The sequence below is a fragment of the Terrapene carolina genome, unplaced genomic scaffold, assembly GCF_002925995.2.
Source record: "Terrapene carolina triunguis isolate 2854851 unplaced genomic scaffold, T_m_triunguis-2.0 Scaffold88, whole genome shotgun sequence".
NCBI classification, from domain to species: Eukaryota; Metazoa; Chordata; order Testudines; family Emydidae; genus Terrapene; species Terrapene triunguis.
Window position 1 is genome coordinate 18,278,097 of NW_020664439.1, and position 14,491 is coordinate 18,292,587.

Below are 14,491 nucleotides of genomic sequence, written 5' to 3' on the forward strand. Positions count from 1 at the left end.
GACTACTGGTGATAACTTCATAAAATAATCCCTCATCACTTTAGAATTAAATTCTCAATTTTTTTTTCTGCCCTCGGTCCCCAAACCAACATTTTTTGTCATTACTTCAATCCCACAATCCTCTGGGGTCATGAAACCATAGGTGTTCTTTGAGCAGGGGTGATGGAGAAGGGGGCTCTGGAGGGTTCTGATGCCTTTAATTTGTGGAGAAATTATGTTGCTGCGGTCTGTGAGGTGATGCTGAAGGAAATAGGGGGATTTACATCTCCCCTTCCCTCCTCATCCACATGTTGCTCTGCTCCAAAGAAGTGCTGCTCAAAGATGGGGATCAGCTGTCTGAGCACCACTGGCCACTGGGTCAAGGCAGCTGGTTCTTTACCTTTTTTAGCAGTGCTTCCTGGTATCAGGAAGTGGTGTAGCCAGGGAGCAGAGATGATGAGTGAAAAGTAGTATCAATGTCCCAGGGTGCTTGGTCAGATTAGAAATGGGACAGCAGCAGCAGCAATAGAGAAAGGAGGAAGAAAGACCTCTCCTTCCCTCCACTTAATTCACTTCCTGTGGTTCCTTGTGACTGTTGGGTTTTGGTGATTTTTACAGTGACCTCTGTTCAGTTACTCAGTATGTCACTGAATAGAATTTTTGCAGAATAAAACACTTTCATCCACAGATGTTTCAAGTGATTTATGGAGAGAAGCCACTCTATATCCAGGCAAATAACTGTGTGGAAGCTAGTGAGTGGATAGAAGCTCTCTGCAGAGTAAGCAGGTGTAACCAGAAGAGACTGAGTGTTTATCATCCCTCCGCTTTTCTGAATGGGAACTGGCTTTGCTGCAAGGCCACCACTGAGAATACAAAGGGCTGCACTCCATGCACTGCGTAAGTTGCTTCTGAAGTAAAAAGCATTGTACGATAAAATGAGTCATTGATTCCTTTTGCAACTTGCAGATGGTTTAAGCATTAATTTCATATTTTCTTTCACAAGTTAGCTGGATGTGTCTCTCCTAGTTTAAAAAATAACTATGCTTTATCAATATAAAATATTTTATTTTGTTAGGCATGTTATTTCATCTAATACCATTTCAAAATACAAGAAAAGGGCAGTGTAGCATGTAAATTAGAAATGTTGTAAGTTATTGATATCCCTCTTGTTGTGGTCAAAGACCCCCACGCAGTTATTTTAGTTCAAAGACTCAAGCCTGAGGCCAGTTTATTGACATACATACCAGTGCACTGGGGTGCAGTCCGGAGACTAACACCCCGAGCAGCAGCTCGCAGGCTGCTTTATTTCGTCAAACTGCAAGCAAAGTACAAACAATAGTCATGAGTTAAGAAATTAGGGTCGGGGTCAGTCCCGTCCCCCCGTCCCCCCCCCCACCTTCCTTATTAATTTTCCGAGAAGTGGTTTTCCCCAGGGGTGGTACTTGGCACCAGTTTGGGTACATTTCTCAAGACACGTTATTTTCCGGGGTCTTTTGGTTAAAGATTATGGGGGGGGGGGTTTCCATGGGACGCCTAAAGAGGATCTGTGATTGGCTATTTTTGCAGATAGCTGGGATCACGGAGTGGGTGACAGATGACCCAAAGGAGAAGCTGCATGAGTCAGTTTGCATTTAGCTAAAGTTACCTATTGCTTCACACAAGCGGTTATTATATTTCATCAGCCATGAACATATTTCATTAGTGCTGCTGCGGGCTTTTTATTCTCCCATTCCCTCCTCTGGACATGACCCTTGACCGAGTTTGGCAGAAAACTGTGCAGTTTAGTCTTGTTCAAGCTTTAGGCCTGCCCTACTCTGTGTAAAGGCCATCAGCATAACAGATCTCTGTTGGAGGGTTTATTTGGGGCCCACAGATTCAAAGCTCTGGCTATCAAAAAGAAGGCCCTCCTGCTCTATTTCCCCACACTCTACAGAATATATATTGTAGCTCAAGATTCCTCTAGTCTGGACATTGATTGTTGGATTACCTCACCCACCAATATTACAGAAGCAGTCGTTTTTAGAGCCAAGTGGCTTCTTCACATATACTGTAAATATGGGAATGCATCGCAGTCCCTCTCCTGCTGCTGCTGCTACAGAAATGGCTTCTCTCAGCAGCTGTGCCACAGACCCTTTGGATGTTTCATGGCTGCTGTCTCTTCCCTCCCCACCCTGCAGTAATTGACAACCATCAGCCAGATCCTGTCATCTGATGAATCTGCTTTGCACACCTCTAGCAGGATGAACCCTTGAAGCTGGCTTAACCAGCTACACAGAGATATCCCTGTTCACCCTCTGGGCTCTGGTGCACAGAATGAGTGAAAGGCATGTTGAGGAAGGGGTGTAACCAGTGTTGTTTATCTCTGGCTACCTCTGGATGGTGCAACTGCTCCTTTTGGATTGTTAGCAGCTGTTGAAAATTAGAGCAAATTTGAGGCTTCTCTAGTTTGATCAGATTCAGGTTTCAAGTTAGGGTGCACAGATAGCAGAGCGCCACTATCACACCCTGCTAGCTAAGTTGAGCACTGTTTGCTGACTTGCAGCTGATGATTCAGCCCCAGGTCTGTCACTGTGCTGTTCAAGTTGTCCACTTTACCTTTTTACCTAGTATTCTACCAACCATTACTACAATAATTTTCTTTAAAACATACTGTACCTAAAGAAGAAAACCTGCAATGCAGTCTTACAATTTGTGTTTGTGACAAAAGTATTAGTTTGCTACTTAATTTTGTTAAGCTGCTGCTTTTTAAAAAAAAAAGCATACTTTTGCATTTCTAATACATTTATCTCTAATAACTTGATGAATTGTATGCTACCCTCAATGTTTAATTCAATCAACACTATTAAATCATCTAGTCCAGTCCCCCAGACCAATGGAAGATGATACTTTTTCAGTTAATATTATTATAGGGTATTATTATTTTAAAATATCTCAATTGATTAACACAGTAGGACTTCCACCAATTCAAATGAACATTACTTTTTAAGAATGTTTTCATCTCTTTATTCTTAAAAATACTCCATTATACTTCTTTAAATAATGCCTCTCCCTCCTAGTGTCTTCACCTTTCAAATATAGTAGGGACTATTAAAACTGGTCATTTATTCCCAGTGGTAACTAAACTTATTGCAGCATTGGAATTATTTTCAAATATACAGCAAATTCTGCTGTAAAAGGCCATTTTTAGTAACACTATACTGTCTTCTACTTTAATTTGTGTAAACTCATGTTTTTGCATCCATTTAAGATTTATTAGCTTGTTAAATTTTGAACACTAGTTTGAACATGTGAAGTTCTATGAGTGACGGGCATTATAATTATAAATGGTTAAATATATTGAAATTCATTCCGCTCTTTTTTGCGTTCAAGCTCTCTAGGAGAGCTTGCAATATTTACTATCTATATCGTCACCTAACTTTTTTATTTTGGTTGTAGAGGTGTTCCTGCTGATATTCAAATTGAGATTGATGGGGATAGAGAAACCGAAAGAATTTACTCACTTTTTGCTATCAACATGCCTAAACTACAAAAGATGGAAGGTATCTGAATACTAATTCAATGGAGTTACAGTAGCATAAAATAATTGTAGTGGCATGGAGAATAAGACTGATAGTGTCCTGTTAATGTTTTGTATTTTCATTTTCATTTTATATAAAATTGTACGTACTTTCTACTAAATTTCTGATATTACTGTATGATCCAAATCATTCTCATTCAGCAGTTTGCGGTACAGTCTCCCCTGAATGTGCACATGTAACTCCCATTAATGTGCTAATTGGATTGGTATGCAAATTAACGAGACTATACAACAATTTACATGCAGTGAGCAAAGGGAATGCCACTTGGTCTTGTACTACTGCTCTTTTATTAGTGCTACGAAAAAGAATCCTTGGTGGCATGACTAAGATTCAAGAAAGAGTCAGGTTTATGGCAGCATTACTAGTAGTCATCCTATTGTGGGGACCCCGATATGTAGAATTGTAAGTTCATCCTCAATGGGTCTAACATTAAAGCTAAACCAAGTTGCTCACCATATCCAATTAATACCATTTTTCATCCTTTGCTTAGTCCATTTTATGTTTGTTAAAAGTAACTCCATATCTGAAAACTTTGAAATCCCTATCTGATAAATGAGATGAGTTAGCTCTGTTTACTTATGTAGAAAACTATAACCTTTTATTTGTGGTGATATTTGTAGAGGCTTGTGGAAGTATTGCAGTCTATCAAGGTCCACAGAAAGAACTAGATGACTATTCTAATTTCACAATTGAGGACTCTGTAGCAACTTTCCAAACTCTTCAACAAATAATAGCCATAGTAGAAAAGCTGAATGAGCCTCATGAAAAATATCGGAAGAAAAGATCATCAAGTGCTAAATACGGCAGTGAGTAAGTATCCTCTGTATTTCCGGCCGCCTTGTATGTACATATGGGGGGGAAAAGGATGGGTGGTGGGGGCTTTGAAAGGGTAGGAGTGTCTGAACACCTTCTGATGATAGCTGTTGAGTTTAAACCTGTCAGGGCAGGGATTCTTTTCCTCAATGTTCGTACAGTGTGCAACACAATGGGGGCCCTAAACCCAACTGGACATTTGGGGACTATCTTAATGTAAAAGTTTTACTACTACTGTTAATACATAAATCAGGTATTTAGACAAGCTGATTCACCACCAAATTATCATGGCACTTCATGGAGCATAATACTATTCCCCACAAGTACTGCTTCTGAAACAGGATTCCCAGGGAACCAAGTCAGCAAACACTAACACTACTAAAAGTACTGCAACGGTGACTGGTGTGAAAACCTGTCAGTTTGACATCCCATTGGCCATGGTAAAAGGTGGGTTATATCAGCAGTCAGGCTAGTCTAGAACTTCAGACTATAGTGAATACTCATACTTTGTTGGTCATGGGGTTTTCTCTCCTTTGTGTAAGGAAGACCCAAATTGTAAGAGGAGGAGACCTCTTAACAGTTCCTATTTGCTCAGTGATTTGAACAGGTCTGTTTCGGGCCAATGTTGCTTTTGTGTGATAGCACATCAGGATTTGAGCAAACAATGAGACTACCCAACATGCACTAAAAATTATGCGGAAAGTATAGCTTTGCATTTTAAAACAAACTGAAAGTTAAATTATATGATTATTAGAAACCAACTATTTTTCCATCAAAAATACTTATATGTGGTTTTATTTTCCAGAGAAAACCCAATTGTTGGAAAAGTTTCCTAACGAAAATAAACTGTGGCTTATGTGGATTCAGAAGAAACTGGAAGTGTGTGTTTTTTGGTGGTTTTTTTTATATATTTTTTTTTAATTCATGGTGTACACTTGTCCAAAGTATTTAAGAATGAACAGAAATGCTACCTGTGTTCACAATCTATTTAATATTTAATAGAGAAAAGTATCTGTTTGGGAAACTGATCGTGAGGTTTATTCCTATTTTGATGAAGAACTTGAAGCTCCATGTTCTTGAAGTATCAGATGTGAGCAAATCTAAATATTTCTGCAATTGCTTTTTTTTTTTTTTCTTGGAACTTCCTAAAGGAATAAGCTTTCTAAAGGAGGAAAATCAACACCAACTATTGACTGGATTACACCTCTCAATATACTGGACTCACATTTAATCCACCATCAGTGCCTGCTGTGCCGAAAGTCTTGCAGTGGAAATCCCAACATATGATGACTCAATAGGATCTGAACCTTCACATTCAGTGCACGACTTCTTTCTCTTCCTTTGTCAAACTATTAATTTTGTCAGGACTCCAAGGTAACTGCAACTGAAGTTTTATAAAATTATGCAGTGTGTTCTGTGTACTGCAGACACCAATGTTGGTTATATTTTTATTTTAAAAAAATTACCGAAGAAGGAGAAATCAGGGAATCTGTTAGATTGTACCTCTTGTTTACATTTGGGGTGAGCAGTGGATGGAGTGACATAAGACCACAGTCTGTTTTTCTTTTGTAAAAAATCAGGTACTAATTTTTCTTGGTTGCTTTTTTTTTTTTTTTTTTTTTAAATGCAGATTAGCAACACTTTTTGGAAGCTGTCTTTCCTGCAAATGAGAAGAATGCAAATGTGACAATGCTGTGGTTGGATACTGTTCACTTTACATCTTCGCATCTAAGATTTTTTTGAAAATAAAAAATTGGCACATTTAGGTCCAGCTCACCTCTCATTACAGCTATCTTAAATAATCTCTCTAGAATAATCACTCCAAGCACTTTAGATATCTGGACTGCGCCAGATTATATTTTTAGATACTTTGTAGTATCTAATCTTTATGATCAGTTGAATGATCATTGCTGTTATGTGTTTTAAACAATGCTTTATGACCATTTTTAATTTCTAGTTATGTGAGTGGGGTTATTTGTCAGATCAAACAAATTTGAACTGGCATTCTTGACTTTAGAAAGTTTTGATTCCTGCTCTCTTCCTCTGAGAATTAAAGTTTTTTTTTTGTGCTGAAAACCATATCTGTACATAATCAGTAGAAGCAAGGTAACACTTTGGAGAAGAGAAGGCTAAACTTTCCTTCACCAGTATTAAATATTATGGTATATGTGGTAAAGTACCAGTAAAATAAAATACACTGTGTACAGGTAGTACTTCATTTTTGTAACACTTGCTGTTTTTTATAATCATGATTTGCCCCAGTCAGAGTTCAGAATGTAATTCATCAGTACAAATATAGATCCACAATGTTTACAAAACTATAAGCTGTTTAAAATACTATTGTAGGATGCCTTCTTCTCCTAAAATCCAGACCAGTCAGTACCACAGGATTGAAATCACTGTTGAAATTAAGGTAACTTTTCTATTAGAACAATCACTTTTTAATATTAAAGCAACTGATTGAAATCACTTAGGATTTGATACCAATATCTTCAACATCACAATCATTTATTACTACTTGCCATTTTACCAACAAGTATAGTCCTGTTTTTGCATTCCTTTAAGAATATATCCAATAGTAAAGTAATTTTACTTGCCCTAAATTTCAGTTAGAAAAAATTAAATTTGTTGTTGACACCCAGCAATGTATTCTGTCAATGTCAATTTGACCTAGTTTATTTGCCAAAGAAACAAGGTTTGCCAGATTTGAACAGCACTAATAAGTGTTAGAATTAAGTTTTGCTATTTATTGTGACCAGTCTTATTACAAAATGTGCTTGTGTGTCTGTTTCTTGAAACCTGTTTGTCACTTAACAGCAAAGTTAAATGTATAACAAGTTTAAATCTTATATTATTGTAAGGGGGGGGGAAATTTTTGAAAATGCACTTTTCATTTGCTTTGATGGTACTAGACTATAGAAAAGGACAGCTAGGCCTCTAAGACCTGAGGCCTTTAAAATGTAATTTGTCATTTTATAGTATGTTTAAAAACGCAGTAGGTACTCTAGAATTAAATTAGGTACAAATAAGATGATTAATATTAAAAGTTGCTTTCACTTTGATTAGCCTAGACATTAAAACATTGCTCAGTAATTAGTTTTATTTTGACTGTAAATTCTTTTTTAATGTAGTTTTAATTTGTAAGGATGATGTATTGTTGAAAATGTATTTTTATTTAAATTTATTTTCTTATAAAATATTAAAAACTTTTGTAACATTGCTTGAGAACAACTCACAAATAAATGATGACAAATTGATTTGGGCTATGTATTTTCTGTGAGGCCTGGTTTTCTTAAAAATTGTTGGTAGCTTAATTGCATAGTGAAGTAGAACCATTTGCTACAATCTGTCTTCCATCTTACAGAAACAGCATGAAGTGAAATTCAGTAATCCTGTATGGTTACCTCATACATTCAATTACTTTCTGATTTAGGACTGCTAGGTGGAGAGAAAAGCGCTATTAATAGAAGGTCCCTTAGCATAACAATTTGCACAGGAGGGTAGCAATGTGGTCAATCTTGAAAGGAGTACCCTATTAAATTGGTGAGTGGCCTGATGCATTTAAGGATATTTGGGTGTCTTTTTGTCATTGTATGACATGCTCATTGTGATTAGCATTTCAATGTGTCTGTCACTTCCTGTCCTAAAGATGAGTGCTAAATAAGCACCAGCATCTTCTCTGTTGTAACTCAAATAGGTTTGAATTGGGTACACAATCTACAATCTAACTGCTGGTCCCATTTGTGCTTCAAAGGTGCAGTGGAACATGAATTCTTATTTTATCCAGCCCCTAAAGTAAATCCAAAACCATTGGAGCCATGTGAAAGGATAAATCACTATTTGAATGAAAACTATCAGTCCCCATTCAGCGTAAAATGAGTATTTCACTAGAGCCGGTGTTCTGCCTGTCTTCTGTGTTCATGAAGTTAACACGAGAGGAAAAGCTTGTAGGAGCTATTGGTCACTTGGAACTCTCTGTAAACTTCAAAAATGTTTTATCAGAAGGCTGACTTCTCTAGCAGAAAAGGCCTCATTAGTATTCGTGATAGCCTAGGACACAGGATGTGGGTTTCCATTCATGCAGTAACTCAGTGGTTCCCAAACTTTAACAACCTGTGAACCCCTTTCATTAAAATGTCAAGTCTTGCGAACCCCCTCCTAAAAATGAATATTTCCAGGGATTTTCTCCTGTACCTGAGTATAAATTTATAAAAGCCGTGATCTTGGGAAATATAAAATTTGTTTTTATGACATGCTTATTACATACTATTTATTATTACAGTATTTTTATTACATTATGAAAACAGCAACACTCTTCCAAGATCTCACTTTCATAGCTTGTATCGCTTTGAATAAGTCTGTTATAAGACAAGGCTCCTATGTTTCATCAAGGAGTATCAGATGTGAAACAGCATGAAGGTATTTAAGAAGCCAACTCAGAGTTCCTCCTACACAAGCATTCAGGTCTTGAGCAGTCCAGGCAAGCAACGCACGTTACAACAAAGCTTAAACTTGTTCTTCATAATAATTTTTAAAACAATACTAGCTGCCTATTTAATTTTAAAAACAGCAAAAAATATCCACCTCCCTTTCCATTTCTTATAAGGAGTCTTGAAGTTTAAATCTCCTTAGTGTGATAGATATGCTTGCTTTGATCTGCTTAGCTCTTGGAAGTCCAGGGGCTCCAGGCTGCTGGCCCCATGCTGCTTGGGAACCCTAGCAACAGCTGTCTGCCATTAGGGAATTTTTTTCCGAGAACCCCTGTAACCTCTGGGGGTTCACGAACCCCAGTTTGGGAACCACTGCAGTAACTAAAGCCTAGTCCACATCCCCACACAATGCAATTCTGTAGATCACACTGCACTGTAAAACCAGCCAACATTTGGATTATGGAGCATTTCTCACTTCATTCAGTTAGCAGCATTCATTGTCAGTTACAGAAATAATAGGCTCAACATAGGAAAAGTTTCTTATTACAGTACTCAAGAAAGATGTTTAAATTTGTTGTGGCAGTTATTGTATCTTTTCTTCAGACCAGAATCTCCCACAATTCTGATATCTGGAATATTCCCCCCTCCTGTCTGCAGTTCCTGGAGGAAGTTCAAAGCTGTAGCACTGCCCATGCTAGTCATGCTCCTTTCTCTGCCCTGCTTCTGTGGCAGCAGTCAAGTGGCAGCTCGCTTTGCTCTTGACTTTTCTTTGCCAGCTTATTATTTTACCCATTTTTTTAGGCAGTAGCAAGCAGCTTTTCTTTCTTTCCCTCTCCTGGATTGAGGTAATGAGCAGTGTGGTGGTCTCAGCCACTTGGAGCCACCATTGCAGCAGTTTCCTACCAGGCTCCTGTACCTCCCCCGGCCAGCATCGTAGAGCTGTCTTGCAAACACTCAGCTGAATCCAAGCAGTGTTGTATCTCTGAGGCAGCTTTCACGGGCAGGGGCAGCGAGTTGTATGGGCCCATGGTGCATGGGCTCCAGCAAATTCAGGGCCCGGGGCGGGCCCGCTCCACCAATATTCAGGGCTGGGTCTCTCCCCCGCCCCCACTTGCTGCCCCTACTCGCCTCCCCTAGCATCCCTGCCCTGGGCTAGGGTGGCCAGGTGGCTACCCCTGCAGCTGCGCTCCCTCGCCGGCCACTGCCAGCTACAAGGGAGCGGTACTGGGGGCAGGTTGAGATGGCTGCTGCACCTGAGGAGGGGAGGAGGTGCATGGCAGCCCCCCCCCAGCAGTCAACTCCAAGGGGGGCTTATCCTGGCTGGACCTCCTGAGCAACAGCCTGGGGGAGGGGGGGGCTTGGGTGAATGTCATGCTGGAAGGGCCAGCCCGCTGCCCCCCCCCCCACCGGAACTTGCTGCCGGTGGCGAGAGGGTGGGGGAGCCCTCTCTGGCCCCTCCGTCCAAGCCCTGGGGCAGTCTGCTTGCTGCATCCCAAGCCCCCTCCTAGAGCCCACACCCAAACTCCCAGAGCCTGCACCCCAAACCCCATCCTGCACCCAAACTCCCTCCCAGAGCCTTAGGCAGGTTGGGGGTGGGGGGGACTTGGACCCATTCTGGGCACCACCAAAAACTTATACAAACCTGCTGCCCCTGTTCCTGCGCTCTTTGGAGAGTGAATTGTGCCCTGCCTGTTCTCAGCCAGGTGATCCTTTCACTGCTAGGACATGGGGCTCTGAGTCAGGCAGGCATATTTTGTTCCACCCCAAGAAGCCGTGACTCAAACACGGAAAAGGCCGTGGAGATGCAAACTGTAATGGGAAGAGGAGGACTTTCAGCTAGCCAGCCCAGGGGTAAGTCCTCAAGGCAGAACAGGATGAGAAAGGAAAAACCCTTCAGGGGCTCCAGGACCCCTAAGTTCCCTACGAAGAAATCATGTCTTATACTCAGCTCCTCTTCCTCACAGCTTGCATCAGGGAACTCCAGCAATGAAATCCCATTTCCCAGCCAGGTGGGAGTGTGTCTCCAAGGGGTAGGAGACCTATCCAGAGGGTTTAAGGCATTGCATAAATCATGCTGCACAAGACCACGACCCAACCACAGCTGAGCTGCAATGCATCCCAACAGAGCAAAAAGGAAAGGAAAAACTAAATCTGTTTCTCGACATTTTTGACACCAGATAGATTTTGCTGTCTTCCTAAACTGCCAGGGAGATCTCAGGCTGGTGCTGCTCGACAGACCAGTTATTGAGAAACTCTGCTATAAATAATCTAAAAGATGTGTGTCCTCTGACTCGGACATCTCCTCTACTGAGGAAGGAGAGCTCTCAAATTCAGGCTCTGAGAAGGACATGGAAAAATGCAAAAACAGTTTCCCCCCTGCCGTGAAATCTTTGAAATCCATGTGCTAAAAGGTTGCATCTACAATTCATATCCAGCCTGAGCAGTCACTAGAAGACAAGCCTTAATATAAATTCCTGCCTTCTAAGTCCTCACTATTACCTGACTTCTAAATTTGTCCCTGAGATAGCAATCCTGTGAGAATGTGATCAGGGAGGAATGGGAAGCCCAATAAAGGTGAATACCTGAGCAGGCATGCACTTGGAACTTGCAAGAGCCAAAAATATTCCATTATAGATATACAAGCCACAGTGGCATCTCTAGCACAATATACGGTATTCCCACCTGAAGGGTATTTCCTTACCAAAGATCCAACCGGTAGAAAGCTGGAAACCACCCCTCAGAAGGATCTTTGAGGCTTTGTTGGTCACCATTAGAGCATCTCTGATGCCTATGTGCTTTACAAGAGCCATAGCGTCCTGGCTGTATGACCTTAAGGTCATGAAGGACAGTGACCATCCTGACTTCAGGTATACAGAAAATTTCCCTAGCAACAGCCTCTGTGGAAGATGCCTCAGTGGATGCAGTGAGATTTTCAGCCAGGCCATGGCATCCAGCTCAGCAGCCACACATCACATCTGGCTTTGCCCCTGGAAGGTTGACATGCCCTCCCTACACAATACTCTGAGTGACTATAAACCTGGCAACAGACAAAAACACTCCTTTTATTCATTCTCCTCACAAAAGTACCAGAGGAAAGAGGACTATCACGAAAACCCTGGAACCAGGAATCCGTCACCTTTGAGCCCACTATGACAACAAACTAATGTGCTTCTGCCCACACCTGAATCTAGAAGGTAGACTCTCCCATTTCTCAAAAGAATGTTCTTGATTGACCACAAAGCTGTAGCACAGCATATGTCCCTTCTGCCTGCCTGCTGCCAGATGATTCATTCCAAAGCTGTGTAAAAAGTTGTAGACTAGAATTAGTAACAGTAACTTTAATGCCAACCAATAAACTATGTACTGTAGGCTACAGCTGGCATGCATAACTATCAAAATTAAATACTGCCTGGGAGATAGGAAGGCATCCAGGGAGGGTAGAAAAGTTGGAGACTGCTAGCAGAAAGGAAATGTTCAGGTAAGAAATTCACCATTCTGCAACCAATATCTCCCACAACTCTGATATGTATGGGAAGTAACATGAAGTGAACAGAACTCAGAAAAACAGAATGAGATAGGGAAACCCTGCTGAGTTAGTTGCCCAAAACAGCAATGCTTTTACAGGACCACTACCTGCACCATCTTCCTGCCAAAGAAGGCCTCTGCAGAAGACAGGGTGTCCATTTTATAGTATATAAGAAAGGTATTGACCAATGACCATGTAGCTGCATTGCAGATCTCTGCAGTCGAAGCACAAGCTTTTTCTGCTGGCAAAGTCACCATAAAGCTTGTGGAGTGTGCCTTTTGTTCTGGCTGGAACAGGAACACCTGATGCCTTGTATGCCTCTGTGATACATAGCTTGATCCATGTAGCTAGTAATAGCTTGGATACCCTGAGCCCTCGGTGCTTCAGATGAAAGGAGATACGGAATCTGATCATCTTGTCAATTTGGTGCACTTGATATAGATCTTCCGGTATGTCTACACTGCAGTTAAACACCCACAGCTGGCTTGTGCCAGCTGACATAGGCTAAGGGGCTCGGGGTTAAGGGACTGCAGCCCATCAGGATAATCCGCTGGCAGGCCGCGAGACAGTGTTTACATTGACCGTCTGCAGGCACAGCCACCTGCAGCTCCGAGTGGCCGTGGTTCACCGTTACTGGCCAATGGGAGCTGTGGGCAGCTGTCTCGCAGCCCGCCAGCGCATTACCCTGACAGGCCGCATGTTGCCCGCCACTGGTTTAATTGCAGTGTAGACGTTTTGGGCTTGGGCTGCAGACCGAGCTCTGAGACCCTCCCACCTTGCAGGGTCCCAGAGCCCAGGTTGCAGCCTGAGCCCAAACGTCTCCACGGCAATTAAACAGCCCCTTAGCCCAGGCCAGCTGCAGGTGTGTAATTGCCACATAAACATACCCTTAGTGCTATCTCAATGTCTAAGTGTACCACAGTGTTTCTGGGGGTGCTGTGCCTTTGGACAGAATAAAGGGAGAATGATCTCCTTTGAGGCAGGGAAAGATGAATTTATCTCACACAAGAACAATTCCAGGATTCTTAGCACCACCTTGTCTTCATGGAACACATACTGAGGTTTCTCCATGGTCCTAAATAATTCTCATTTCAACTTTTAATTTTGAATTGACATTTTCTAAACAAAATGTCATTTTGAATCAAACAAAAAAAATTATTTTTTCATTTTGGAAAGGAAACCAAAAAAAAATTAAGTTTTGGTTTGAAACAAGCCAATATCTTAAAAATTTTTCAAGTTAGTTACCAAACCAAAAAAATCAATTGTTTGCTTAGCTCTAGTACTGAGGTAAAGATAGCACTGTCCACCAGCCAGTTTAATGGAGAAATGCATATTATTCACCTAAGATGTTCCAATATGTATTTATTTTTACTATGAAAGGTTTTATATTTACTAGTAATATAATTTAGTACATTTATTCTGTGATTATATATATTGTTTTATCATAGCTTTAGTCTATTGAGGAAATATATAATTTAATAAACATACTTTTTAAAAAAAAATGTAATGATTGCACCAAATTGTGTTAACTGCTTCCCAAGTGTAATTTTGTAAAATCAGATATCTTGAGCTGATTGCAAAAGTGTTTTAAATCAACATATTTCCTTAAGGAATAAAATTCACCCGTATTTCAAAATTACCATTTTGAAATCTTTTTCTATATTCGATCCTGCAGAAAATTTTAACAATAGAACATGCTAACTCAGGGGTGGGCCAACTTTTTGGCCTGAAGGCCACATCTGGGTATGGAAATTGTATGGCAGGCCATGAATGCTCACAAAATTGAGGGTTGGGGTGTGGGAGGGCTCCGGCTAGGGGTGCTGGCTCTGGGGTGGGGTTGGGGGTGCAGGAGGGTGCTCCGGGAGGCTGGGACTGAGGGGTTCAGAGGGCAAGAGGGGGATCAGGGCTGGGGTAGGCTCCAGGCAGTGCTTACCTCAAACAGCTCCCAGAAACAGCGACATGTTCCCCCTCCGGCTCCTACGCGGAGGCACAGCCAGGCAGATCTGCCCGCTTCCCTGTCTGCAGACAACACCTCTGCAGCTCTCATTGGCTGTGGTTCCCGACCAATGGGAGCTGCGGGGGCAGCTTGGGGTGGGGGCAGCGTGCGGAGCCCCCTAGATGCCCCTACGCGTAGGAGCCAGAGGGGGGACATGCCGCTGCTTCCA

General features: G+C 41.4%; 1 protein-coding gene across 4 annotated transcripts in view; it reads left to right on the forward strand.

Moving 5' to 3' along the window:
• RASA2 (RAS p21 protein activator 2) overlaps positions 1-7,580 on the forward strand; it is a 101,706-nt gene extending 94,126 nt beyond the window's left edge. The window contains exons 21-25 of one of the 4 annotated variants that reach the window (XR_003369710.2): positions 668-876; positions 3,415-3,518; positions 4,178-4,367; positions 5,176-5,744; positions 6,001-7,579. Coding sequence is in view for 3 of the 4 variants with exons in the window: in XM_024210966.3 (XP_024066734.2) it covers positions 668-876; positions 3,415-3,518; positions 4,178-4,367; positions 5,176-5,206 (534 nt within the window). In the remaining variant the exon portion in view is untranslated. Of the gene's footprint in view, positions 1-667; positions 877-3,414; positions 3,519-4,177; positions 4,368-5,175 lie in introns of all 4 variants that reach the window. The other 3 variants (XM_024210966.3, XM_024210979.3, XM_024210957.3) reach the window with 3 other exon arrangements.
• The last annotated feature ends 6,911 nt before the right edge of the window (positions 7,581-14,491 follow it).